General features: G+C 47.2%; 2 protein-coding genes across 13 annotated transcripts; both read right to left on the bottom strand.

Annotated features, from left to right (window-relative positions):
* Positions 1–1,156: 1,156 nt before the first annotated feature.
* ZNF34 (zinc finger protein 34) lies at positions 1,157–20,554 on the bottom strand. Of its 10 annotated transcripts, XM_043484351.1 has the most exons (8): positions 20,405–20,543; positions 19,686–19,801; positions 11,731–11,939; positions 6,420–6,472; positions 6,020–6,157; positions 5,582–5,708; positions 5,103–5,213; positions 1,157–2,933 (listed from the first exon to the last, which is right to left on the bottom strand). In XM_043484351.1, the coding sequence occupies exons 5-8, from the start codon at positions 6,050–6,052 to the stop codon at positions 1,570–1,572; spliced, it is 1,635 nt and encodes a 544-aa protein (XP_043340286.1). In that variant the 5' UTR covers positions 6,053–6,157; positions 6,420–6,472; positions 11,731–11,939; positions 19,686–19,801; positions 20,405–20,543; the 3' UTR covers positions 1,157–1,569. The 10 variants fall into 10 exon arrangements, with proteins under 10 accessions (XP_043340286.1, XP_043340283.1, XP_043340287.1 ...); XM_043484348.1 differs by lacking the exon at positions 11,731–11,939 and having other exon boundaries at positions 20,405–20,542; XM_043484352.1 differs by lacking the exon at positions 19,686–19,801 and having other exon boundaries at positions 20,405–20,516.
* Positions 20,555–22,987: 2,433 nt separating this feature from the next.
* Positions 22,988–27,202, bottom strand: RPL8 (ribosomal protein L8). Of its 3 annotated transcripts, XM_043484429.1 has the most exons (6): positions 25,563–25,693; positions 25,193–25,339; positions 24,969–25,110; positions 24,522–24,740; positions 23,409–23,524; positions 22,988–23,181 (listed from the first exon to the last, which is right to left on the bottom strand). In XM_043484429.1, exons 2-6 carry the CDS (start codon positions 25,328–25,330, stop codon positions 23,023–23,025), a joined length of 774 nt encoding a protein of 257 aa, XP_043340364.1. In that variant the 5' UTR covers positions 25,331–25,339; positions 25,563–25,693; the 3' UTR covers positions 22,988–23,022. The 3 variants fall into 3 exon arrangements, with proteins under 3 accessions (XP_043340364.1, XP_043340363.1, XP_043340362.1); XM_043484428.1 differs by lacking the exon at positions 25,563–25,693 and having other exon boundaries at positions 25,193–25,547; XM_043484427.1 differs by lacking the exons at positions 22,988–23,181; positions 23,409–23,524; positions 24,522–24,740; positions 24,969–25,110 and adding an exon at positions 25,843–27,202 and having other exon boundaries at positions 25,320–25,339; positions 25,563–25,732.
* Positions 27,203–27,636: the final 434 nt, after the last annotated feature.

The raw sequence follows: 27,636 nt of genomic DNA, 5'->3' as shown, positions 1-27,636 counted from the left end.
TCTAATTAAAAAATACACATGCAACAAGCAACAAAGGTTTACTGCATAGGAAACTAGTCAACATCTTGTATAACCTCTGATGGAAAATAATTTCAAAAATAATATGTGTATCTGTATAACTGAATCACCATGCTGTACACCTGAAACACTGTAAGTCAACTATACTTCAATAAAATATTTTTTAAAGGGAAAATTAAAAAGATTACCCTTCAAAATACATAAAGAACTCCTACACCTCAACAACAAAAACAGCCCAATTCAAAAACGGGCACTTCTCCAAAGACATAAAAATAAATGGTCAATAAGCACATGAAAAGATGCTCAATATCATTAGTCATCAGGGAAATGCAAACCAAAAGCAAATGAGATACCACTTCACACTCATCAGAATGACCAATATCAAAACAATGGAAAACAAGTACTGAGGAAGACATGGAGAAACTGAAACCTTCACGAACTGACAGTGGGGATGTAAAATGACACTGCCATTGTGGGAAAGTTTGGTCATTCTTCAAAAACTTAAAAGAATTACCATATGATCCATCAACTTTATTCCTGGGATTATATCCCAAAGTATTGGAAGGATGGAAAGTACAAGCACAGACTTGTACACCAATGTTCACAGCAGCATTATGCACAAAGTCAACAAGCAGAAACACCCATAACCCATCAACAGATGACCACGGGTGAGCAAAACATGGTGTCTGCAAACAATGGAGTACACTTCAGCCATGAAGAGAACTTACGCTAAGTGAAATGAGCCAGGACACAAAGGCTAATGTGTGACCTCACTTACACGAGGTACTTTAGAGTAAGCAAATTCTTAAGAGCGAGAATAAGGAAAAGGGGAAGAGTGCAGAGTTTCTGTCTGTATTAAAAAAGTTTTGGAAACAGATTTGCTGATGGTCATACAACACTGTGAATGTATCTAGTACCACTGAGTTGTACACTTAAAGATGGTTAAAATGGTAAATGTAATGTTTTCACTTGGGAAGGAAATGGCAACCCACTCCAGTATTCTTGCCTGGAGAATCCCATAGACAGAGGAGCCTGATGGGCTACAATCCATGGGGTCACAAAGAGTCAGACACGACTGAGTGACTAACATACAATGTTATTACCACAATAAAAAAGGCAGTATCCAAAAAAAAAAAAAAAAGGCAGTATCAACTCTATTAAGTGACATAGGAAAGTATGAACAACATGCTGTTTTTAAATTTACAAGGTGTAAAACCACATAAACACGTAGAACTCTCCAGTGTGAGTTTTCCAGGACTGAGGAAACAAGAGCTGCACTCACAAGTTCCACAGTACTTCTCTTGTGGATGTTGTTTGAGTGTATGGACACAACCTACACTGATCGCAATAGTGGTGAGTTCTCTTTCTAAGGGTAGGCCACAGGGCTTCTCCCTTTTGCTTACCTTTTTCCACTCAACTTCTCTAAAATGAACATGCACTGCTTTTAAGAAAAGAGGCTTTTTAAAATTAGAAGTGCCTGTTCACCTGTGACACCATGTGAACAGTAAGTAAAGAGACGGCGGTCACACGGGGGAAGCACGTCACAGACAGTCACAGGGAGAAGTCTTCCCGGAGGTGAATCCTCTGGTGCTGGGACATGTTGGAGCTGTGCCGGAAGGCCTTGCCACACTCGCCACACGTGTAAGGCTTCTCCCCAGTGTGGATCCTCCGGTGCTGCAGGAGGTACGTGCCCTGGCTGAAGGCCTTCTTACAATCAGCACACTTATATGGCTTCTCTCCGTGGTGTGACCTCTGATGGTGAATGAGTCTGGAACTGTTGTGGAAAGCCTTCCCACAATCACTGCACTTATAGGGCTTCTCTCCTGTGTGGATCCTCTGGTGCTGGATGAGGTGGGTGCTCTGGCTGAAGACTTTGCCACAGTCATTACACTCATAGGGCTTCTCTCCAGTGTGGCTTCTCTGATGTTCAACAAGTTTGGTTTTTTGGATGAAGGCTTTCTCACATTCATTACATTTATAGGGTTTTTCCCCAGTGTGAATTCTTTGATGCTGGATCAGATTGGAGCTCTGGGTAAAGCCTTTGCCACACTCTTTGCACTCATATGGCTTCTCTCCAGTATGGGTCCGACGGTGCCTGATGAGGATTGAGCCATCGCTGAAGGCCTTCCCGCAGTCACTGCACTTGTAGGGCTTCTCCCCTGTGTGGATCCTCTGGTGGTAAATGAGGGAGGAATAGGCACTGAAGTGCTTCCCGCACTCGCCACACTTGTAGGGCTTCTCCCCAGTGTGGATCCTCTGATGCTTCATGAGGTTGGGCCTCTGGTTGAATGTCTTCCCGCACTCATTGCAACGGTAGGGGATCTCCCCAGAGTGCATCCTCCGGTGACTGATGAGCTCACAGCTCTGGTGGAAGGCCTTCCCGCACTCTTCACACTTGTAGGGCTTCTCTTCACTGTGTAGTCGCTGGTGCTTGATAAGGTTAGCACTGTACCTGAAGGCCTTCCCACAACAACCACAATAATGCAATCTTTTCCCAACAGGAATTTTCTGATCTTCTTTAACAACTAAATTCACAGGGAAAATTTCCCCTGAAACGTGAACTATATTTGTTTTTTTGCACCTGTGTACACGTTTATGGTTATTAAGGTATGATCTCTGTTCAAAACTCTGCTCACATATATCACATTTGTGAGGTCTTTGATCAGGGATAGGCCTTGACCCCGACCTGAGGTTTCCTCCAGACTCCAGGCCACATTCCTCATTGGCCAGTGTGACTAGCCTGGGGCCTCTCTGCTCCCCAGGCCTGTCCAGGCGCCTCTCTGGCTCCCCGACACGCTCACGGGCTTCTCCTGGCCAAGGTCCCTGGAGAACACTCCCCCTGAGTGCGTCCAGTTCTCTCCCAAACAGCATTTCACCTGAAGTCACCTCCTGGTTCTCAGTCCTGGTCCCATGAGCTGAAACAACAAACAGAACACCTTGGGGTCACCTGTTCTGACTCTGGAAGGAAGGTAAAAGATGCTGCCAACCACCTGTGGACTACCAGCTCCACCATCTCCAATGTCATGCAGACACGAGAGCCTGGCAGTCAGATGCTAAAAGCCTTGCCCAGGGCTGCAATCACAGGGCAGTGCAAGCATCCACCCAACTCTTAATACCCAACCTTTCCTGCACACAGAGCCCGCTGGGTGAGACTGCCGGATACCCGTCCTCGTCCCAAAAGGAAGGAAGATGGAAGCTTCACAGCATCACCAAAACCAGAGCAAGGAGGGGCCCCAGCGGACACCAAGGGTATCTGATGAAGAAGTGAAAGCTGAACAAGTCTACAGCTGCCTGACAGCAGCTGATCCACCCCAACATCCATGGGGGGAAACTGGCTGCCTCCCCAGGAGCACAGAGAGCACAGCTTGTGCTAACTGAGGATGAGGGGGACAAGCACACAGGCCATGTCCGTTCTCAGGGCTCCCCCCAGGGTCCTGAGAGACCACCCATGAGCCACCAGCACTTACGCTCCAGACACCACAGAGGATGCCCTCATCTGAGGCCCTGTCTCCACCCTTCCTTCCCTGACAAGACACACAGTGACTCCACGTGTGGGAACATGCTCATCAGAAACTTGTTCTCTGTGAGCCAAGACACACACACACACACACACACACACACACACACGCTCATCAGAAACTTGTTCTCTGTGAGCCGACACACACACACACACACACACACCACACACACACACACACACAGTGAGCCAAGACACACACACACACACACACACACATGCTCATCAGAAACTTGTTCTCTATGAGCCAAGACACACACACACACACACACACCACACACACCACACACACACACACACACACACACACACACACACACACACACACACACACACACACACACACACACACACACACACACACACACACACACACACACACACCAGGCCCGAGATTTGGGGACAACCAAATACTCTGCGGTGTGTTCATGACAGAACAGCAAATGGTGATGAGACCAAACAAACTCCATACAACACAGCAGCCCTGCCCTGCAGGAGTCAGAGAGAAGGCCCAGGGGAGCTATGGGAGATGACAGAGGCCCTGTGGTCTCCCAGGGAACTAGGAATGTTCTCTATTTTGATCTGGTGAGTGGACTGTCTGTATAAATTCACTGCGCTGTAAATAGGATTTGTCTCACTTCTGTAAGTATTTAGATCTGAAGAAACAAATTTACAAAAGAGAAATTCAAGTCCTTTGAGCCAACAGTTCCTTCCAGGGACACTAGGAAGACACCTGCAGGACAACACTCTCAGGTCATCCACAGCAGTGAGTCTAGAGAACACCCTTCCCAAGTACCTCCAGTGAGCACAGGGACACAGAAACAGAAACACATTCAGTGAAAAATCAGCAGCCCAGCAATGCACACAGATCACTGCAATCCTGCTAGGAAGTGACGTCTGTGTGCTGGCGTGGACTAGACTCCACTGGAAAAGGGACAGCAGGCGCACACCAGCACACATCTGTATCTGGGTGCTGAAATCCAGGGTGATGTGTGCCCCCTCCCTTTCCTGTAAAAGTCTATAACCATCCAGTAGGTTAACTTAGAGGAGGGTGACGAAGTGACGTTCTTCACTGTGGCCCCGTCTAACCACCTGATGTTCCTTGGAAGGCAGGACTCTGGAGGGCAGGGCTCCACGGGGTCCCTCAGGGCGTGCCCAAGTGTCCTCCCCTCTTCTGCTCCATCAACACAGCCCCCTCTCACCCTTCTACAAGATTCAGCTCAAGAATTACCCCATAACTAAACAACAAAGATACTGTGCCACATGGGGGAAACAGCCATTATTTTGTAATCATTTTAAAAGGCATATAATCTAAAAAAAAAAAATAAAAGGCATATAATCTGTAAAAATACTGAATCACTAAATTGTACACCTGAAACTAACACAATGCTGTAAATCAACTATATTTCAATTAAAAGAAAGAGCACCCAGGTTTGGCAGAGGCCACTCCCAGGGCCACTGCACTGACTATCTTCCTCCAAACCCATGAGTCAGTTTGGTACCACATTCTGTGGGCCCCCACACATGCTTATTCAGCAGGTGAGTTGGGTGGCAGCCCCCCACGCACCTGAGCCATCCACGCTTGGTTGCTCTGCCCCATGCATGTCCAGCACCCACAGCTCATCCCCTCGCTCCAACTGTACAATCACCTCCGGCTTGGGATCTGCAAGTCCAGCTCCTGGGAAGGAGACGGGGCCTGGGGTGGGTGCCACGGACACAGTGCGGGCTCACCCAGAACTGCCAAGGGAGAGGACATACACGTGCGGAGGTGACAGGAAGTCTGGATACTCCCTGGAGGAGTGGGCGTGGGCATGCAGTTGAAGATCTGAGCACAAGGGCTCTCTCCACCAAGGGGCGCATCTGCCTTGGGCCTGGGGAAGGGAGGCAGTCTCATCTGGGGCCCTCTGCTGTGCAGACCAGGCCTGCCTGGGACCAGAGTCAGTGATATGTCTCTGAACTCAGGGGATGAGGCCCCCAGCCCAGCCCCTGCTCAGTCCTCAGCCCCCAGGATTGTTCCTTGAGTTGTATCCCAGCGAGGGGCCTCACCTAGCGATAGCAGGTTCCTGTAAGTCTCCAGCATCACTTCCCTGTAGAGGCCCTTCTGAGAAGGGCCCAGAAGGCCCCACTCCTCCTGCGAAAGAAGCACGGCCACGTCCTCGAAGGTCACTTCAGCCTGTAACAACAGGAGCTGCTGAGGCCCAGGCGTGGCTCAGGCTGGGCCCTGGGCTAGAGAAGTAGCACAGGGGTGACCACAGGCCTGACCCTGCATGTGTGGCCAGGAGTAGTGAGGGGAGGGGTGGGCCCTGACCCTTTGGCTTCTGAGTCAACCCATTCAGGGAGGCTAGGCAACCTCAAGGTCACCCTCCCTCTGCTCAGCACCCCTCAACATCCCACACCAGAGAAGCCTGACAGTTTGCTAAGGCCGCGCAGACAGGGAAGCCCTGGGAGAAGACCTCCCCCCTCCCAGGGAAGACAGATGCTCACCTGAGGCAGGGCACACAGATGCAAAGCTGCCATCCCCTGGTACCCTGGGCTTCCTGGGATGGATGCAGGAGCCAGTCACTGGCTGGCCCCTCCCCGCAGTTGGCCTCAGCACTCGGCCTCCCAGGCAGACTCTGCTCCCTACAGACATGGGCAACATTTCAGATCATCTGCCCCTACCTCCTCCCAGGCACAGAGTTGTCTCATTCAGGTGGAGAATGGAGACTCATTCACTTTATATGAAAGAATAAAGATAACACATTAAGGGCTGAGAAGGAAAGGGAAGTTAAAAAAAATTCAACAGAAGGCGAAAAGCAAAGACAAAGATTAGGAGCCAAAAGATACAAAATGAGCAGAAGTAAGTCCAATGGATGGGTAATTGAAGCAAACGGACTAAACTCACCTACTGGATGCAAAAAACTCCCCAAGTAGATACACAAAGTGCACCTATATAACCTAAAATAAAATACACAGAAAGGCTAAACATAAGGCGGACCAAAGAAACAGTAATTCAAATAAAGCTACAATAGCTATATTTACCTTCTCTGTATTTTTAAAGCTCTTTGTTGGAGTAAACCATTTGTACAGCAAGGCCAACAAATCCTGACCACGCCGCTTGCTGGGAGCCAACACACGAGACCCTACCCATGATAAGGTCATGAGGAGAAAGCCTGACAGGCAAGGCAGATCAGGTTTTCAGGGGTTTCGAAAAGGCCAGCTTATGAGATCCCACCCATGACAAGGTCATGAGGGAGAAAGCCTGACAGGCAAGGCAGATCAGGTTTTCAGGGATTTCGAAAAGCTGCCCCCAGCGCTCACCTTAAAGATGATATCTGTCTTTCTGATGCCTGCCTCAATAGAATACTCCCTAATTTCTGTGACACAGGCCGAAGGCCTTCCCCGATCTCTTTCCAAATAAGAATCAATTTAGAGCTTTAATCAATAAGTTTCCCAGGTGGTGGTATTTTATGAGATTATCCAGGGTGAAAGGAGTGTTTTAATTTAAACTCCTTTGCTGGTATTTTAGTTTGTTTGGCAAATGCATTTATGTCCTTGGTACTAATATGCATGATTGCTTATAATACCCTAATCATAAAATAACACAAAGAACCTGATCATATAAAGGCCCTAACAGACATAGAGCTCTTCGGGGGTAAGGAAGCCCTATTAGAAAACACAAGAGGGCTTTCCTTGTAGCTCAGCTGGTAGAGAATCTGCCTGCAATGCAGGAGACCTGTGTTCGATCCCTGGGTTGGGAAGATCCCCTGGAGAATGGAAAGGTTACCCACTAAAAAAAAAAGAAAAAAGAAAGGCTACCCTCTGCAATATTCTGGCCTGAATTCCATGGACTATACAGTCCAAGGGGTTGCAAAGAGTTGGACACGACTGAGTGACTTTTGTATGAGGCCCACATCTCCACCAAAAAAAAAAAAAAAACAAGAAAAATTATTCTAAAAGTAGCTATTGGGTGAACATTTGCTTGCTGTGTTTTGCTTGCTGTGTTTTTGCTTTTAATGTGCTAAGGTTGTGTTATAGAAACCATTCTTAATATAGTTAAAGATCTAGAGAAATAAGAGCTTAGCCCTAGTGTGGTAACAATGAGATGGTTGTTAATTGTCAGCCAGGAGTGCTAGGCAGAGGCTGCCTCACCAAAGTCGCAGAGTCAGTCTGGGGTAAACTTCTTACATAAATGCAATTGACAACTTCTGCAGAAGGATTAATTTTTGCGTTAACAAGGTTATACTTCTACTCTGTACTGTTGCCCTATGAGACTGCTACCTTTCAGTTAAGGTCACCATAGAAACAGAAAATAGGTTTACATTCACCTGACTTGCATAAAATGTTAATAGGCCCCAAGGCCAGAAGATAATGTATAAGACCCTCATAAACAAAGAAGTATGCAGAAAACACCCTGTTTCGTGAAGAACAAGCTGATGTCATGTTAAACTATCTTCCCCTTAGAAATGTACTAATTTAGAGTATAAAAGCCACGGTAAAAAATAAAGCATTGCCAGACTCTGCACCCCACGTCTGGTCACTCTCACTCTCTCTCTGCCTCGCAGACTTGGCCCTATCAAGGCTGGTCTCACGTGTCTTCTCTCTCTCGCCGACGCCGTTCATCCTGAGGGTACCCCCTGGATCCTGCCGAGGCTGGACCCCAGCAAGTGGCGCCACGAACAGGGAACCCGAAGGTAATCCCACCCTTCAGTCTTCAGGACAGCTAGGACCCCACTAGGGCACCGCGGGCCCCCCTGCATAAGATAGGTAGGGTGAGGAAAGTGGGTAGGCTTCAGGTTTTAGAACCCCACTAGGGCGCTACAGGCCCCCCTACATAAGAAAGGTAGGGTAAGAAAGGTGAGTACGTTTCAGGTTCTTTCTTTCTTCTCTAAAATTAAGCCTCATCCTTTTTTTCCCTCTTTTTTTCCTTCTTCTAATTAGTAACAAAAATGGGTAAGAGTGAGTCAAAAGAAAGACAGCTTTTTATTGGAATATGCAACTCCTTAACAGCAGAGGAATTAAAGTTAAAAAGACCAGTGTTCGGTCCCTTTCTACATTTGTCCAAGAGCGATGTCCTTGTTTTCCAGAAAAGAGCAGTTCTCCTGAGTTCCCTTACCCTCCTGCCCTCCACCCGGGTGCCCTTTCCGATGAGATCTCTTGCTCTGTCAGCACATGTGTCTCCTCGGACAGTTCATTTATAAAAGCCCAGTTCCAGGCCCTGGAAAGGGTCCCCTTTCCTGCAACTTGTGGGGACTCTTCTTTGCTGAGACTGACATCCTGACCACTCAGGGTACTCAGAGGCCAGCTTGCCTGCCAGTGGACCAGACCCAGCGGCCGCAACTGGGACCCTTTTGTCCCTGGTCTCCTCCTGACACAGACAACTGGCCAGAGTGCCCCGACTAGTAAGGAACAAGAGACTTTATTGACCTCTCTCCCCTTTCCTCTCTCTGTCCTCTCCTTAGCCCTTCCTATCCTTCCCATTTTTCTAATTCCCTGGTCCTGGACGCAGGAATTTGGTCGAAGGGCCTCAGCCTGAGCTGAGGATTGGAGACTGATCACCTCCTCTTGGCAGAGAACTCGAATTCCGGTAGGGCCGAGTTCCAGTCCTCCCTTCTCTGGAAGCCCAGGGAAAAGTCCCGTAACGCCTGGGTGTCTGCAGGTGGCAAGACACGTCTGTAAGGCCACCCCTTTTACCCCCCTTTCCCGCCTCCTCCTCCTTCCTCTTTTCCTTACCTCCTCTTAAAATCTTTGAAGACATCTGAAGTTCTGTCTCTATAGAAGGTTTTCTGAGAGACTGTATTCTTGTATTTAAGGAGTGTCTGATGAGGACTGCCAGGTTTATATGTGTGTGTTTTAACTCTGTGTTCTGTGTTGTGATTTTTGATGGCCATTTTGCTTTTTGTTAGAACTTGATTTTCTTTCCCTGTGCCTTGAGACCAGGGCTCTCAGGAACACTTATCTAGACCATCTCTAAATCCTCAGACTGAGGGGAAAAGGGGAAAAGCCTTTAAAATTTTTATTTATTCAACTTTTTTATAAACTAGTAAATTTTATATTGTAATATCTAATTCATGACCAAACTTAAAAAATGAAGCTAGATCTTGCACTGTGTCTATCTAAATATGTCTTGGTATGTCTTTGTCTCTGGGTGATATTTTTTAGGTTAATTCGTAAATGAGCTCTATTTAATTGGCTTAAAAAAAAGGTAAGCGCTTACAAATCAAATAATTCTAAATTAAACAATAAATTTCGGGTTCAGGTAAACTGGAAAATATTCAGTATTAAATACCTGATATTAATGTTTGTTTGTTGACCTATCTAATACAGACATGTCTTAGAGTAATTAACATCAAGTAAAATATTTTCATTATGCCTAGGTTTATTATAAGTTAAATATTGTTATATTGTAATATCTGTTACAAGTTTGTCAACAAGGAAAGTACCTCAAGTAAAGAAACTACAAAAAAAAAAAAGTAAATGAGATATGAGCTTTTGAACTTTATTAAGATTAAAAATGTCTGTCTAAAACAGTTTCTCTACATTTTGGTAACCTAAATTTCTAAGGGTTGTGCTAAACTACCTTTAAGTATTGGAAGTCTATTGAATAATTAGGTCATTTCCAAATAAAATAAGATTTTGAAACATTTACTACTAAACACTGATTTCCCTTTACAGAAAAATTAAAGAGATTTGGGACTACAAATAAATAATGTTTGATGCCATCCTGAGATGTTCAATAATTTTTTTAGAAATTATCACTGGTATTTATGTTCACCAATCTATAGAATGCTAATATAAAAGTAAATTCTTGGTTGCTTAAAGAAAGTAGGATGTGTGTGTTCAGTAAAGAAGGTATGAAAAATGAAGTTACATTTTATTTAAAAAAAAAAGGAAGTAAGTCTGACGTACAGGTGGCTGTTTCAGGATGGGAAAACAAAGTAATGGGTACAGAAAGTGTTAAGAAGGTTGGATGGTAAGTGCACTCCAAGGGAAGAGTTTTGTGCATTAATACAAGTTTTCTTGAGACATTGAACTGCCTTTGATAATGGATTTTAAGTTTCTTTACCTCTGAAGTGATCTGTTCTATGTTTATTTTTAAAATCTTCTTTTTTACTTTGGCTAAGTAAATATATTATTTCACAGTGATCTATATGATTCTACCTGAAAGAGTACTATAAACCCTTTTGATATTTATTGACAAAACTGCCTAAATAGCTTGACTTCTAGCTGACTTTGGGATGCTTCAGAGGGCCCCTGAGACATCCCAAAGAGCTATTAAACTACCTGAGTTCATGTGACATGTTAAATTGCATGGGAATTATTGTTGGAGGAGTGATAAATCTTCTCAGGTTATATTGTATGGTTGATGTTACTTATATAGATATCCTAGAAATTATATAAAATTCATGAAAATCTGATATGTCCTGGTAAAATGTTGTCAGTTATAATTTTAGTTATCATGTTAAAGTGTTACAAGTCACAGCAATGACCAGGCTACTTTGTCAATTACAATTTAATTAGATTTTAAACATGCCTTGTATGGTTTCACTCTCATGCCTTTAGAAAAATACTGCTAGTTCTTCAAGATTTATAAAAAAAGACTTCTAAGATTAACTGAAAAATTTTGTTTGTCTGCTATCTGGTAAATTGGTAACAGACTGGAATTTAGTCTACTCTCTATGTTAAGAGAATAAAGTTTTCTTAGAATGAATCTTTCAATAACAGATTATGAATTTCTTTGCCTTTAAGTGACTTATATTTGTTTTTAAAATCTTTTGTTACTTTAGTAAATACATGTAAAAGCTCATTCTGCTTCTACCAAAAATAACCCCTCACTGTTAGACTTGTGCTATCCTAATGTCTTAAAACTGACAACGCCCCTGCTTACACTTCTAAATCTTTTCAAGACTTTTGTACAAGGTTTCATATAAAACATAGCACAGGTATCCCTTATAACCCACAGGGACAAGCCATCGTAGAAAGAGCACATCAGACCCTAAAACCTCAAATTTTAAAACTACAGAAAGGTGGATTTAAGTATAGTTCCCCTCACCAGATTCTACAACACGCTCTTTTGTGATAAATAATCTAAACACTGATTCATTTGGGGTTACTGCAATGCTCCAACATTGGAGTCCAGAGGAGCAGAGTACAAAACCTCTGGTTAAATAGAAAGACCTTTCAGGACAATGGAAGGGTCCTGACCCATTACTAACCAGCGGCCAAGGGTGCGCTTGTATTTTTCCCCAGGGTGCTAAGTCGCCAATTTGGGTCCTGGACAGACTGATTCGCCATGTCGCAGTCCCCCAGACATCCGGTTCCCCCATTGCTTCGACCACAAAAGAAGAAGGACACTTCTCTGCCCCTGCCTCCGCCGCCCACCTGCAAGGTCCAGCAGACTCTGAAACAACCGGCAGCAGAGATCCTGGAAGAACAAACGGCAACAAGTCTCCATACCCACATGGGGGCAAATGAAGTCGCTGTGTTGTCAAGCACAGGGAATAGCTCTCTACAGGGATCTTCGGCCTCTCCTGAAAGGGTTTTTATTGCTATGCTTGCTTTACTGTCTTGCCAGGCAAGTGCTACCTCTTCTACATCAGAAAAATACTGGGCATATTTCCCTGCTCCCCCGACCTTCCAAGCAGTTACTTGGAACAATGACCCTATACGGGTCAACACAGACCAGCTTCATCTCTTGGGAGGATCCTATACTTCTTATGATAAAGATCACTACCCCATCAATTTTAACTACACTTTTAGGGGATTAACGGATGACCTTCCCCTTTGCTTTAACTTCGCCCATAGTCATACAAGTGATCTTATCACTCCCTCTAAGGAGGGGTGTGTTGGAGCCTCCAAGAAAGCAATTCTGACAGATTCTCCAGCATCAAAATTTTCAGAGGAAACAGGAGATCGGCTGGTTTGGATATTGCAGGCCCATATGCCCAGGGTCCTTGACTCCTATAAATCTTTGTTCCTTAATGCTCCACCAAAATATCCAAATTGTGTTGATGTTGCTCCGTCAGATGTCATATGGAAATCTATAGACAACCGCCTTGGATACCTGGTATAAAAATCTTGTACTTATAATTCAAAAAAAAAAAAATCTTGTACTTATAATTCAAAAATAGATTATAGAATACCGGGAGGCGGAAACTATTCGGTACAAGACTGGAGCAATCCAAATCCAAGTCAGAATCCAGGATCTGTTTCTGACCATGTCAGCAGGTTTAGCAATTGGAAAGGTGATTCCCTCCCTTGGCCATTGGTGTCCAGCAGATGGCATTATAATCAATTTGTTCCCCCCATGTTGTCCTATACAACTAAGGGTAAAACTTTCTGGCAACCAGAAATTTGGAGAGCCCTTGCTGCCACCTCCCTTGTTACTCTATCTCGGCCAGAGAATGATTCCACCTATTCTGTGCTGGCTTGTTTACCCTCCCCTTACTTTTTTTGTTTACTAATGATTCAAAAAGGCTTCACATACAAATGGTGGACTAAATATAGTCTACTGTGAACAATGCATGCTTTCATCCTGTTTAACCCCTCAATATAATATTTGTTCTTTTGTGGTGCTGCAACGTCCGCCCTACCTTATGGTGCCTGTCACAATGAATGCCTATTGGTATGACAATTACGGTTTAGCCGTTCTGCAACAACTACAAGATTTAATGCGTTCCCAACAGTTTGTAGGACTACTTATTCTAGGGATTTCAGCTTTGATAACAGCAATTACCTCTGTCACTGTGGCAGCGATATCCTTGATTCAACAAGTACATACTGCTCAATATGTCAATGATGTGTCAAAAAATGTTTCTTTAGCTCTAGCGATGCAAGAGATTATAGATAGGAAATTAGAAGTAAAAATAGATGCCCTAGAAGAAGCAGTCATGCATATTGGAACTGAGTTGCAGGCTTTAAAGGGTAAAGTTAGCATTATCCTATCGGGTGGATCTGTGTAATGCCCCTGAAAGTAAATGATACAGATTACAATTGGGAAAGGATTAAAAATCACATTTCAGGTGTATGGAATAGCTCCAGCATTAGTTTAGATCTTGGAAAGCTTCACGGTCAGATAAAAACCTTAGAACATTCCCGCCTGGACTTTACTGCTGCAGGAGCTGCTCATGATATTTTTCATACCTTTTCTAACTTTATTACTGGAAAAAACATCCTATCAACTATCTTCAGTTACGCTGCTGTAGCAGCCCTAGTTTTACTTCTCATTATAATCCTTCCTTGCATTGTCAGAACTCTCCAGCAGAGCACTCAGAAGCTCAGAAGCACTCAGATGGACTGAGATCCATCTGGCTGTCTTAAAAAGTAAAAAAAGGGAGAGATGCTGGGAGCCAACACACGAGACCCTACCCACGACAAGGTCATGAGGGAGAAAGCCTGACAGGCAAGGCAGATCAGGTTTTCAGGGATTTTGAAAAGCTGCCCCCAGTGCTCACCTTAAAGATGGTATCTGTCTTTCTGATCCCTGCCTCAAGAGACCACTCCCTAATTTCTGTGACACAGGCAGGCCTTCCCCGATCTCTTCCCAAATAAGAATCAATTTAGAACTTTAATCAATAAGTTTCCCAGGTGGTGGTATTTTATGAGATTATCCAGGGTGAAAGGAGTGTTTTAATTTAAACTCCTTTGCTGGTATTTTAGTTTGTTTGGCAAATGCGTTTATGCCCTTGGTACTAATATGCATGATTGCTTATAATACCCTAATCATAAAATAACATAAAGAACCTGATCATATAAAGGCCCTAATAGACATAGAGCCCTTTGGGGAGTGAGAAAGCCCTATTAGAAAACACAAGAAAAAATATTCTAAAAGTAGCTATTGGGTTAACATTTGCTTGCTGTGTTTTTGCTCTTAATGTGCTAAGGTTGTGTCATAGAAACCATTGTTAATATAGTTATAGATCTAGAAAAATAAAAACTTAGCCCTAGTGTGGTAACAATGAGATGGTTGTCAATTGTCACCCAGGAGTGCTAGGCAGAGGCTGCCTCACCAAAGTCACAGAGTCAGTGTGGGGTAAACTTCTTAGATAAACTCAACTGACAACTTCTGCAGAAGGATTAATTTTTATGTTAACAAGGTTATACTTCTACTCTGTACTGTTGCCCTATGAGACTGCTACCTTTCAGTTAAGGTCACCATAGAAACAGAAAATAGGTTTACATTCACCTGACTTGCATAAAATGTTAATAGGCCCCAAGGCCAGAAGATAATGTACAAGACCCTCATAAACAAAGAAGTATGCAGAAAACACCCTGTTTCGTGAAGAACAAGCTGATGTCATGTTAAACTATCTTCCCCTTAGAAATGTACTAATTTAGGGTATAAAAGCCACGGTAAAAAATAAAGCATTGCCAGACTCTGCACCCCCCGTCTGGTCACTCTCACTCTCTCTCTGCCTCGCAGACTTGGCCCTATCAAGGCTGGTCTCACGTGTCTTCTCTCTCTCGCCGACACCGTTCATCCTGAGGGTACCCTCTGGATCCTGCCGAGGCTGGACCCCGGCAACCGCTCAAGGGGCTCAGCCCACAGAACCAGCCGTCAGCCCTCTGGCAGCTGTGGGCTCTGCCTGCTTCCTGACCTCCCAAGGGAGAGCCGCTACCCTCCTCTCACCAGCACAGACCAGGGCCCTGGGGACTCCATCAGACTAGCTATGCCTTCTACATTCTGCGCTGGCTTCCTCCCTTAAGCACACTATTTGCAAACTTAATATGCATTGCTGCATGTGGTTTAGCAATATTTATACTAATCAAAACAAAACTCAAACCTAATTATTATTAGGAATAAAAGCAGACACTGCATTTTAATAATAGGAAAAATCCAACAAAAAGCTGTAATTATAAACACATGTGTCATAGTCAGAGCTAAGTGCAGTGCCAATAAGAAACATACAAACCAAAAAAATAAATATATAAATAAACATACAAACCCTCCCCTGCAATGAGATTTTAACACACTTTCCTCAGAAGTGAGTGGATCAAGGAGAGAATACCTACTTAAAGGACAAAGAATACATACACATTCTTTTTTCAAAATGTACGCTGAACATTATAAGAAATATCACATACCAAGCAAAAAAAGAAAGTTTCAAAAAATTCCAAAGACTGGTATCTTTTGGCAAACATTCATATTGTGGTTCTACTATCTGATTAATTTTTTAAAAGTACCCCTTCATGGCAACCCACTCCAGTATTCTTGCCTGGAAAAGTCCATGGACAGAGGAGTCTGGCGGGCTGAAGTCCATGGGATTACATGACTGAGCATGTGTGCACAAGGGTGGACGGAAATGGGTTGGTAGCAATAAAGTGGTAGAACTAAAAAAAAAAAAAAAAGTACCCCTTCAAGAAAAACATAAGAACAGAGACTGAAGGGAAAATGTAAATAAAGGTTACCTGAGGAAAAATGTGCATCCTTAACACATTTATTTTAACGAAGGGACTGAAAGAATAATCTAAGCATTAAACAAGAAACCAGACACAGAATAAGAAAGCAATTCAAGGAAAGAAAATGAAGAAAATAAACATGATTTAAAGAAACAGAAAAATAATCTCAACCTTGGTTCTTTGAAAATGCTAATAACATCTGGCAAGTCCAATGTGGCGAAGGGGAAGAGATGGAAAAGGACACAGTATTTTAAAGAACAAAAAAGGGAACACATCTCTACATATAACACATACAGCAGTGGTTTTCAGAGTGTAAGCCTAGCCCCTAGCAGCCCCAGCACTCGAGTCTGGTTGGTAGCAACCCTAAGGTAACACAAGAGAAGTGTCTGCACTGGTCAGTGACAAGATGGGAATGCTTGCTTCCTCACTCCGCTGCTGTAACAATGCACCAAAGACCCCAGTCAATGCATTAAGTCACAGAAAAAGAAGCAGATGCCATAGTTCAGTGGTTAGGGAGCACAGGCCCGATCTTGGGTCAGGGAACTGAGATCCTGAATGCTATCACTTAACCAGAAAAGAAAAGAAACACAAGCCATAAAGACTGGAAGAGAATAGACAAAATCATCATTATTTGAGAATGGTAAGACCATCTACATAAAAAATGCAAGAGTATTAGCCAAGTGTTGGGATGATAAAGTTCAACAGGACTGCCACATAGAAGGTCAACAAACTAGTTAATATCACTCCTGTGTACTAGTAATCAGCAACCAAAAAACAGCTTTCACAAAACCTACGAAAACTACACAGCACCTAACAAAAAACATGCATGTTTATGAACAAAACTTTACTGAAGGACACTAAAAAAAAAAACAAACCACACCTATGGAAAAGTAGACAGTGTTCATAAACAGGACTCAATATAAAAATGTCAGTTCTCCCCAAATGAATCTATTAATTCTATACAATCAAAATTGCAATAGGACTTTCCTGGTGATCCAGTCGTTAGGAATCCATCTGCAGGAAACATGGGTTCAATCCCTAGCCCGGGAAGATCCCAAGTGCCAAGGGGCAACTGAACCCATGTGTCACAACTACTGAGCCTGCTCAGTCTAGACCCCAAGAGCTGCAATTACTGAGGCCACAAGCCCTAGAGCCCACGTTCCACAAGAGAAGCCACTGCAAGAAGACTGTACACCACAACTAGAGAAAGTCCAAGCAGCAAGGAAGACCCAGTGCAGCCAAAATAAAAAACAACATATCATGATATCTGAGCACAATGACTAACTATCATGAGAGTCATGACCTAAGATTAACCAAGGAAATGCCAAAGAAGAACTCAGGCAGAGCCATGACCTACCAGATATCAAGTCTTATCATAGGGCTGTGTCATAAAAGTGAAATACAGTTGTCCCAAAAAACTGGAAATAGAACTGCCATATGACCCAGCAATCCCACTGCTGGGCATACACACTGAGGAAACCAGATCTGAAAGAGACACGTGCACCCCAATGTTCATCGCAGCACTGTTTATGTGCTGGACATGGAAGCAACCTAGATGCCCATCAGCAGACGAATGGATAAGGAAGCTGTGGTACATATACACCATGGAATATTACTCAGCTGTTAAAAAGAATTCATTTGAATCAGTCCTAATGAGATGGATGAAACTGGAGCCCATTATACAGAGTGAAGTAAGCCAGAAAGATAAAGAACAGTACAGCATACTAACACATATATATGGAATTTAGAAAGATGGTAACGATAACCCTATATGCAAAACAGAAAAAGAGACACAGAAATACAGAACAGACTTTTGAACTCTGTGGGAGAATGTGAGGGTGGGATATTTCAAAAGAACAGCATGTATACTATCTATGGTGAAACAGATCACCAGCCCAGGTGGGATGCATGAGACAAGTGCTCGGGCCTGGTGCACTGGGAAGACCCAGAGGAATCGGGTGGAGAGGGAGGTGGGAGGGGGGATCGGGATGGGGAATACGTGTAAATCTATGGCTGATTCATATCAATGTATGACAAAACCCACTGAAATGTTGTGAAATAATTAGCCTCCAACTAATAAAAAAAGAAAAAAACAAACAAACAAAAAAATACAGTTGTCCCTAACTGTCCATAGGGAACTGATTCCAGGATCATGCTCAACTGGGTATCAAAATACAATATAATCTCCTACGTAAGCTCCATGCATATACTACAACGCACTTGCAATGTTAACAGCAGTGCACCATTCAATGAATGGGACTGGCACAACTGATTTTCCACAGGCAAGTAAAATTAGATCCTGCCTTCCACAGCACACAAAAATGTATTTCAGACAGGTTGAAGGCCTGTGTTCTTAAAAATGTTTATAGCTATTATAAGAAAATAATATGGAAAACACACTATCCAAACAGAAAAAATTGCTTAATTTTACTCTATCAAAAAAAACTTCTGTATGAGACACCACAAAATTAAAAGCAAATGGCATGATGAGAGAAGATATTTTCAAACATACTTAATAAAAGTTATGGGCTTCCCATGGTGGCTCTGCAGTAAAGAACCTGCCTGTCAGTGCAGGACATAGCAGGTTTGATCCGGGTCAGGAAGATCCCCTGGAGAAGGACATGGCTACCCACTCCAGTATTCTTGCCTGGGAAATCCCATGGACAGAGAAGCCTCATGGGCTACAGTCTGCTGCTGCTGCTGCTAAGTCGCTTCACTCGTGTGCGACCCCACAGACGGCAGCCCACGAGGCTCCGCCGTCCCTGGGATTCTCCAGGTAAGAACACTGGAGTGGGTTGCCATTTCCTTCTCCAATGCATGAAAATGAAAAGTGAAAGTGAAGTCTCTCGGTCGTGTCCCACTCTTCGCCACCCCATGGACTGCAGCCCACCAGGTTCCTCTGCCATGGGATTTTCCAGGCTACAGTCTACCAGATCACAAAGAGCCAGAAACAACTAAGCAACTAAACAGCAGCAACAATAAAAGATATACATAGGATATATTTGAAAATACAAAAAGAAACAAACAAACATCAATATTTAAGTCAGAATTCCCTGGTGATCCAGTGGTTTCACTATGCTTTCACCGCCGAGGGCCGGCGTTCAATTCGGGCCCTGGTCAAGGGACTGAGAGCCCACATTCGCTGCCCAACTAAGGCCAAGCACCAAAACTACTGAGCACTCGCCTCAACTAAAAAGAAGCCGGCTGGTCCCTTGAGATCTGGTCCCATGATCTCCCTTGAGAGATCATGCATGCCACAACGAAAACCCGATGCTGCCAAAAATAATAGTTATTTAAAAATAAAAAATAAGGCCATTCAACACACACAAAATAAGCCAGGATGAAACCTAGTAAATCAGATAAAGAAATCAAACTGTCCAATAAACATCTGAAGATTTTCAATGTAATTAAGAATTAGGAAAACGCAAATTAGAACAAGACTTCTCATCATCACAGATAAGGGAAAATATATAAAATGCTTCACAATATCTACCGCTGGTGGTAAAGAATCTGCCTGCAATGAAGGAGACTCAGGAGACGCAGGTTTGATCCCTGGGTGGGGAAGATCCCCTGGAGACGGAAATGGCAACCCACTCTAGTATTCTTGCCTGGAAAATCCCATGGACAGAAGAGTCTGGTGGGCTACAGTCCATAGGGTCACAAAGAGTCAGGACACGACTGGGAGACTGATCACACGAAGGCCTGAGAAACAGGGATTCCCAGAGTCCCGCAGACAGTCTGCTAGTCACTCTGGAGACCCACCTGGCCCTACCTGGCAGAGCCGAAACTCTTCGAAGCCCTGGGACAGGAAACCAAATTGAAGGTACGTGCCCTTTAGAAATTCTTGCTAATGCACCAAAGACGACGCGCAAGGATGTTCCTGCATATCTGTGTACAAGCAAAAAGTATTTTTTTTAAAGCGACATATTAAAAGCAGAAACCTATGGGGCAAATAAAAAGGTTTCAGACCTTGAATAAAAGCCTCTGAGAAGAGAAATAGAAACCTTGCTGCGGGCAGAAAGGTCTCAGAGCATTGAAGCAGAAACGGGTGGGGAGGAGAAACGTGCGGGGGGCGGGGCCCGCAGAGGGGATGGGGAGGGGGCTGCGGCGGGAAGTGACAGGAGCTTGCGCGCGGGTGTGAACCACCCCCGGCCAGCTGGAGGCCCCCGAGTCAGGAGGCGGAGGTGGAGAAGGGCCACGGTGGGGTGAGGCCGGCGTGCGCGGCGCTTGGTTACCGGCAGCATCTCACTCCGCGGAAGCAGCCCCTTGGGGCGACCCAGAAGGGAAGTCCGGTGGAGAAACCAAGACGGGCTTGGGGCCGGGGACGGAGGCTCCACCGCGGTAGAGGGGCCCGGCGAAAAACGACCCCAGCCGGGAGGGACCCGTGGGGTTCGAGGCCTTGGGGTGGGACCCTCGGCAGGAGATTTGGAGTCCCCGCCCCGCGTCCCGGGCGCCCCGCGGCCGCCCCCGCACCCAGCCGCCCACCCTCACCTCAGCGCAGCCCTACAGCGGCTGACAGACCAGGCCCCGCCTGCTCCTTAGGCCCTAAAGACCTAAACCTGACCGGAAGTGACGATCCTTCCTCCGAGATCCAGGCAGGAGGCGCCTTCCGGTCGCTCTGGGAACAGGACTTCGCGTCTCGGTGGTCGGCCGTCTAGAGGAACATAAAAGCTAAGCCTTAGGTCCAAAAGCTGCCGCCAGTTGGCAGTCTGGACTCACGACCCCGACTCTGCAACGAAAGCTAGGCGGAGTGGGAGGGGGGATCGGGATGGGGAATACATGTAAATCCATGGCTGATTCATGTCAATGTATCACAAAAACCACTACAATATTGTAAAGTAATTAGCCTCCAACTAATAAAAATAAATTTAAAAAAAGAAAAGAAAGCTAGGCAGAGGCTTTTGGTGCTCAAGATTCCAAAAATTATTTTCAGTGACACTCTCCCTAGACAGACTCCTTAGACAACTAAGATCAGGAAGGCCGTTTTATTTACAGCTAAAGGCAGAATGTGAACTAAAGGGCCTCTTGATGAAAGTGAAAGAGGAGAGTGAAAAAGTTGGCTTAAAGCTCAACATTCAGAAAACTAATATCATGGCATCCGGTCCCATCACTTCATGGCAAACAGATGGGGAAACAGTGGCTCACTTTATTTTTCTGGGCTCCAAAATCATTGCAGATGGTGCTTGCGGCCATGAAATTAAAAGACGCTTACTCCTTGGAAGAAAGTTAAGACTAACCTAGACAGCATATTAAAAAGCAGAGACATCACTTTGTCAACAAAGGTCCATCTAGTCAAGGCTATTGTTTTTCCAGTGGTCATGTATGGATGTGAGAATTGGACTATAAGGAAAGCTGAGTGCAGAAGAATTGATGCTTTTGAACTGTGGTGTTGGAGAAGACTCTTGAGAGTCCTTTGGACTGTACTGAGACCCAACCAGTCCATCCTAAAGATCAATCCTGGGTGTTCATTGTAAGGACTGATGTTGAAGCTGAAACTCCAATACTTTGGCCACCTGATGCGAAGCGCTGACTCATTTGAAAAGACCCTGATGGTGGGAAAGATTGAGGGCAGAAGGGGACGACAGAGGATGAGATGGTTGGATGGCATCACCGACTCAATGGACATGGGTTTGGGTGGACTCCGGAGTTGGTGATGGACAGGGAGGCCTGGCGTGCTGCAGTTCATGGGGTTGCAAAGAGTCAGACACGACTGAATTGAAAGGCAGAAAAGTACACCTTTCTTCAGGGCCATGTGATCACTCAGAAAATGAAAATGCTTCCCTGGTGGATCAAAGAGTAGAGTCTGCCTGTAAAGCGGTTTCATCCCTGGGTTGGGAAGACCCCCTGGAGAAGGGAATGGCAACCCACTCCCATATTCTTGCCTGGAAAATCCCATGGACAGATGAGCCTGGGGGGCTACAGTCCATGGTGTTGCAAAGATTCACACACGAATGAGCGACTAACACACATACTGGTCAGAGTAGCCCTTGTTTCAAACCACTGCCCCCAGCACCGCCTTTAAATGGGGCCTTAATGCTCTTGAAGCAAACCCTCCCTATTGGCCAGCTCCCTGGACAAAGCCGCAGGCTTTACCCAGTAAAGCAAGTTATGTCCTGGCAAACATGTCCAGTGCCCTTTTCTCCAGGAAGCTTACAGTCCTCTCATCACAGAGGTCTCAGCAACAATATCTAGGCGTGGGTGGCTGAGGGCAGGTGGGGCCCCAGAAAGGCAAGACCAAAACTGAAGTTCACACTAGCAACAGGCATGGACCATGAGAACAGAGCCACCTGGAACCAGTGGCACCCTCTCACCCAGGAGGGACCCTGCCACACAGCATCCCAAGACAGCCAAGGTGACCAGCTGCTGTGCACCACTTAGGAAGGTGGCTGCCAGTGCCTTCCACCCAGGCTATAGAGGAGCATCCTTCCTGAGCCAGCCATCCACCACCCACCCTTACTGTCCCCTTACCATTACCTTACCCCTTAGTCTGCTTTCCATTCACTGCTGTGGTCAGTTACCCACAGTGGCTTGCAGCTCTTGCTTTGACATCAGCTCACAAGCAGATCCACCGGGGCAGGGCACTCTAGTTGGCCTGTGTAAGTACATGGTCTTGTCACTGATGGGCCCCCACTCCACATTGGTGCCCAAGCCAGCATGGCCCTATCAGCTTTGACCAGTCCATCATTTAAGTCCCAGACAAGGTGCAGGTGAGCTATCACCAAAAAGGAAGCCCGTCTGTGAAGTCAGTCTGGTCCTTCCACTGCAGGACAGAACACCCTGGCCCTCAGCCTGTGGCACCAGGGGTACCACTCACACCCAATAGCACCCAGACGCTCAAGACAACTTGAAGGTAGTTAACGGGATTCACGGAGATTACATTCCTTGTGAGTGGGCTTCTCTGCTCTACATGTCAGGTTGGGGGAGGGGGGAGGCGGGCAGGTGGGATTTACAAGAGGCAAGGTGTGAAGCCACCCAGCAGCCTCACCGTCCAAAGCCTCCACTGTTCCCTGGTGTGCACGGCACTCCTTGGAGAGGGGACCCTTCCCTCTGAAACCACAGAAACACACAGCTCGGTTGTGAAAAGAAACAAGCTTTATTGAGCCACAGCCCTAGTTCTCCTTCTCCTGCACAGTCTTGGTTCCCCGGAGACGCCCAGTCCGGCGGGCAGCAATGAGACCCACTTTCCGGCCAGCAGGGGCGTCTCTGCGGATAGTAGAGGGTTTGCCAATGTGCTGGTGGTTGCCACCTCCGAAGGGATGCTCGACAGGCTGCAGGAAGAAGGAGGTGATGGTGAGGTGGGGCTGACCCTGATCTACCTCAGGAAGGCCTGGGAACCCGCAGAATCAATTGGCCTGCGCTTACAAACTATCAGCCACCTCACACTACTGATCTCCCACCATAAACAGGAGACACTCCAGGCAGGAACTTGTCCACCTAGTCTCACAGCCCTCATACACTGAATACTGACCCCACTGTCCACTTCTGGGCTACTTACATTCATGGCCACACCCCGCACCCGCGGCCAGCAGTTCCTCTTTGCCTTGTACTTGTGGTAGGCACGGCCAGCCTTCAGAATGGGCTTGTCAATGCGGCCACCTCCTGCCACCACACCTGTTGGAGACCAGAAGACTCAGGGAGATGTATCACCCACCCCACCCAGCACTGGGGGACACTCCCATCAGGCAGAGCATCCCCTGCTGTGTCCTTGCCAGTGCCCCACCACCATGTGTCATTCAGGATCACATGATCCCAGGAGCCTCAAAAATGCCTGGAAACCATCACCAAGCAGTAAATCCTGTTACAGCCTGTCAGCTAGGGCTTCCCTAGTGGCTCAGACAGTAAAGAATCTGTCTGCATTGCAGGATACCCGAGTTCAATCCCTGAGTTGGGAAGCCCTGGAAAAGGGAATGGCAACCCACTCCAGTATTCTTGCCTGTAGAATTCCATGGACAGAGGAGCCTGGCAAGCTACAGTTCATGGTATCGTCAGGCGTGACTAAGCGACTAACACACACAGCCCGTTGGCTGACAAAGGTTCTTCCGCTGCAAGGTAGCTAAACCAGGACTTTACTCACATCACCTGGAATGCCCACCGTGAACCATGGCTTTTCAGAAGTCCTCCCCTTTGTACGGTCTGACACTAGGCTCCTTCCCACCCCAAACAGGACAGCTGACCTGGCCCACCACTTCTCTGCCATTGTTTTGCTTATTCTGTGAGCACACCCTCCAGAGCCTCCCCCAGGCAGAACTGGATTTGCCACACGGATTCAAAGATGTTGTCAGCCAACAAACTTGAGTATATGCATTTCAACACACTGTGTGGCTTTAACCAGGTGGCCCACAAAAGCAAAAATCACGTAAATCTAGGTTATCCCAGAGTGCAGCTAAGGGTACCTTTACTTTATAGAGTCCAGCATGTTGAACCCACTCTCATTCAACACCCAACCAGAAGTTAAACAGGAACTACTTACACCCACTTAATAAGTATCCCGAATTAGACCACACATTGTGTTCAAACTTGAGTGAAGCAGGCAACTGGGTTCCTGGCTCATCTAGCTGCTGGCTATCCACAGGAGACCCACAGCATACAACCGCTGCCTTCCACTCACCGACCACAGCTCTGTTGGCAGAGGAGATGACCTTCTTGGAGCCCGAAGGCAGCTTCACTCGCGTCTTCTTTGTCTCAGGGTTGTGGGAAATGACTGTGGCATAGTTTCCGGAGGCTCTTGCCAGCTTGCCTCGGTCACCAGGCTTCTCCTCCAGACAACACACGATGGTGCCCTCAGGCATGGTGCCCACTGGGAGCACATTGCCGATGTTGAGCTGGGCTACAAGAGAAAAGTCAAGCAGTGTCTTCGCCACTTCCGACACTGCTTGCCAAAACCAAGGCCAGCCTCCTCCTACAGCTCTCCGGGCACTCACCGGGATACCTGGCCAAGCAAGTGTCCCCAAGTGAAGGCTACAACCTCAACGTTCCTCCCTCGACCCAAGCTGTAAACCGCCAGGCACCTCAAGTCCCTCCCCATCAAGACGTTTCACCTCGGCGCGGAGCTCACCCTTTTTGCCGCAGTACACAAACTGGCCGGTGTGGATTCCCTCAGCAGCGATGAACAGCTCTGTCCGCTTCTTAAAACGGTACGGATCCCGGAAAACCACTTTGGCAAGGGGCGCTCCGCGGCCCGGATCGTGGATGATGTCCTGCGGATCGAGACAGCGTGAGGGGCTCAGGGGTCCCGCTGGGCGCCCCGCGCCCCCACCCGTCCCGGCCCACGCCCCGAACCTTTACGATGCCCTTGATATATCCGTGTCGCTCGGCGAAATCCACGGCGCGCAGGCGCGCGGCGCCTTTTCTGTGCTTCACATGTGCGCGGAACACGGAGCCGGCGCCCTTCCTCTGCCCACGTATCACGCGGCCCATGGCGGCGGTCTGGAGGCAGCTCACGGTCAGGGGCCGTCCGGCCCTGGCATCCCCACCAGCGGGCTTCAGGGGCCCCGCTCCCTCGGCTCCTCCCTCCCGCCCTCAGGACCCTCCGCGTCTCCAGCCCCAGCCGTGCGCCCCGGCGCTTTTTCCAGAGTCAGCTAGGGTCCCTAGCGGAGCCTAGGACAACGGGGGGCGCCGGATGGCGCCGGATGGCACCAACACATCCTACCTGCTGCAGAGCGCGGCCGAAAAAGGAGACACGGGCCTTGAGAGCCGCCTTATCTTCCGGGGTGGGGCCGAGAGCCCCCAACCTTCCGGTCAAGGGCCGCCGCCGCAATGCACACCGGGACTTGTAGTTCTATGGCGGTCGCCCCTAGCCTCTCGCGCGCGCCCGGCCCTCTGCGCAGGCGCACTGAGTTAGACGGGCCTGCGCGGCACTTAAGACCCGCGGGTCTGGCGGCGAGGCTGCTCTTTAGCAGACGGGGCGCGGATTCGGCAGGCAAGGCTACCTGGCAGGGAGTCTCCAGCAGGATACATTTTTCTTTCTTTCAGAGAGGGGTCTCTTGGAGAAGTGGGAGGAGTCCTTCCAGTGAAGGTCCCTGGAGTTAGCAGAAGAGGAGGTGGAACCCCTGAATGATAACAGAGTAGGCACAGACGGGGAGAGTTTAGTGATCAGGACCCTGGGTGTGCAGATTAGGCCTGAGTGGGGAGAGCAGGCGAGGTAGGGAGAGAGGGAGGGCAGGGGTCTCACGGAGCAGAGGGGCTTGCTCTCGGGACTCCAGGGTGGAGTTTTTGCTCCAGTGTGGCCTCGCAGGGGTGGATGCCAGGGAGACATCGGAAGATGACAGGAGCGGGAAGGAAGTGGCCATGTGGCCACATTCTGAAGCCAGAGGGAGCAGAGGGGACTGTGCACGAGGCCCAGTAAGAGGCAGCCAGCTGGGCTTGTCAGGGAGAGCCCACTAGGGGGCAGCACTGCCCACAGCAGGGCCAGAGCTGAGGGGCACCTGGATCTCCTTGGGGCAGGTTGAGGGGTTTTGGGGTCAGCTCCGCAAAGGCCTGACCAGAAGGTCAGAGGGATGGAGGTGAGGACAGTGCTTGGACTTGTGTGCTGTGGGGTCCCTGGGATGGAGTATGGGGGAGGGGCGGAGTGGGACATACGGCCCTCTACTCTCCCTTTGACCCTAAACTGGCTTCCCAAGCTGTGGATGCAGCCAGAATGAGGCTGACCAAGCCCACTCCAGGCTTGTGTCCAGGCTCTCACCACAGTCTGGGTACGACAGAGGTAGCAGTGCAAGCCCAAGAGCCAGGACGTGTCTGGTGGCTGTGAGACCCCACTGGGGGCCATGGGCCCAGGGAAGCCTGAGACGTGCTGTTTCAGGGGTCGTGCCTCCTGTGGACTCCTCCCTAAGGCCTACCTTGAGGCACGTGTGTAGACTCAAGGGAGGGCAGCTGATGGTGGGGCTTGGAAGGTGCACACCCCTGCCTCATGCTTGGTGCATCTATGCAGAGATGATGGTACTGGCTGGCGAAGCTCCCACAGTCCCGAAATCTGTGCCTGAGCTCCCCTCACTGGTCTGAATGTCGGCTTCCATATAAGGCCACTGAGTCTGACATACAGCCCGGTCGCTGCAGATCCAGGTCATTCAAGGTGGTGAGGACAGTCTCCCTGGGCATGGGGTTCTCAGATCTGCAGGAGGGGCCCAACTGCCTCTGTCCCCAGATGAGGCACTCCCCACACAGTGCCTTTGCTCACAATGGTCAGCCAGGGTGCCCTCTAATACCACCGAGGTCCATTTCCTTTAAAAGTTGTTCTTAAATATTTCTTCTCGCACCTACCCACGTGAGTAATTTGGAATAAACTCGAGTAACCATGCCCCGCTTCTGTCTTGTTCAGCTATGCTCCCTGTGAGGCTGCGCCATGACAGGCAGCCTAGATTAAGAGTAGGCCTGGTTTTCCAGGGTAACATGATTATCAGGCCACCTGGAGCCAGCCAATCAATATGCGCCCAGTAAGGAAAAGGGAACCTATCAGGGGAAAGCTGAAAAGCCCGCAAACGCCCAAGTTTGAAAAAAGCCAGCGAAGGTTTGAGCCAATAAGATTACTTTGCAAACATGTAACCAATCCGCTTAAGCCAGCTACCAACTGCTTATGCACACCTTATAAATTGGGGAACAGCTCGCGCTCAGCGCTTTCTGACCCTGCACCACTGCGTTGGTTGCGGCAGTGAGCCCTGACTCGAGTCAGCAATAAACTTCCCTTTTTTGCGAGTTGCATTGTCTTGGAAGCCTTCTCTCTTCCCGCT

The sequence above is a fragment of the Cervus canadensis genome, chromosome 12 (genome assembly GCF_019320065.1).
Source record: "Cervus canadensis isolate Bull #8, Minnesota chromosome 12, ASM1932006v1, whole genome shotgun sequence".
In the NCBI taxonomy this organism is placed as follows: Eukaryota; Metazoa; Chordata; class Mammalia; order Artiodactyla; family Cervidae; genus Cervus; species Cervus canadensis.
The sequence above is the reverse complement of the archived record's forward strand: the minus strand, read 5'-3'. Positions and strand labels throughout refer to the sequence as shown.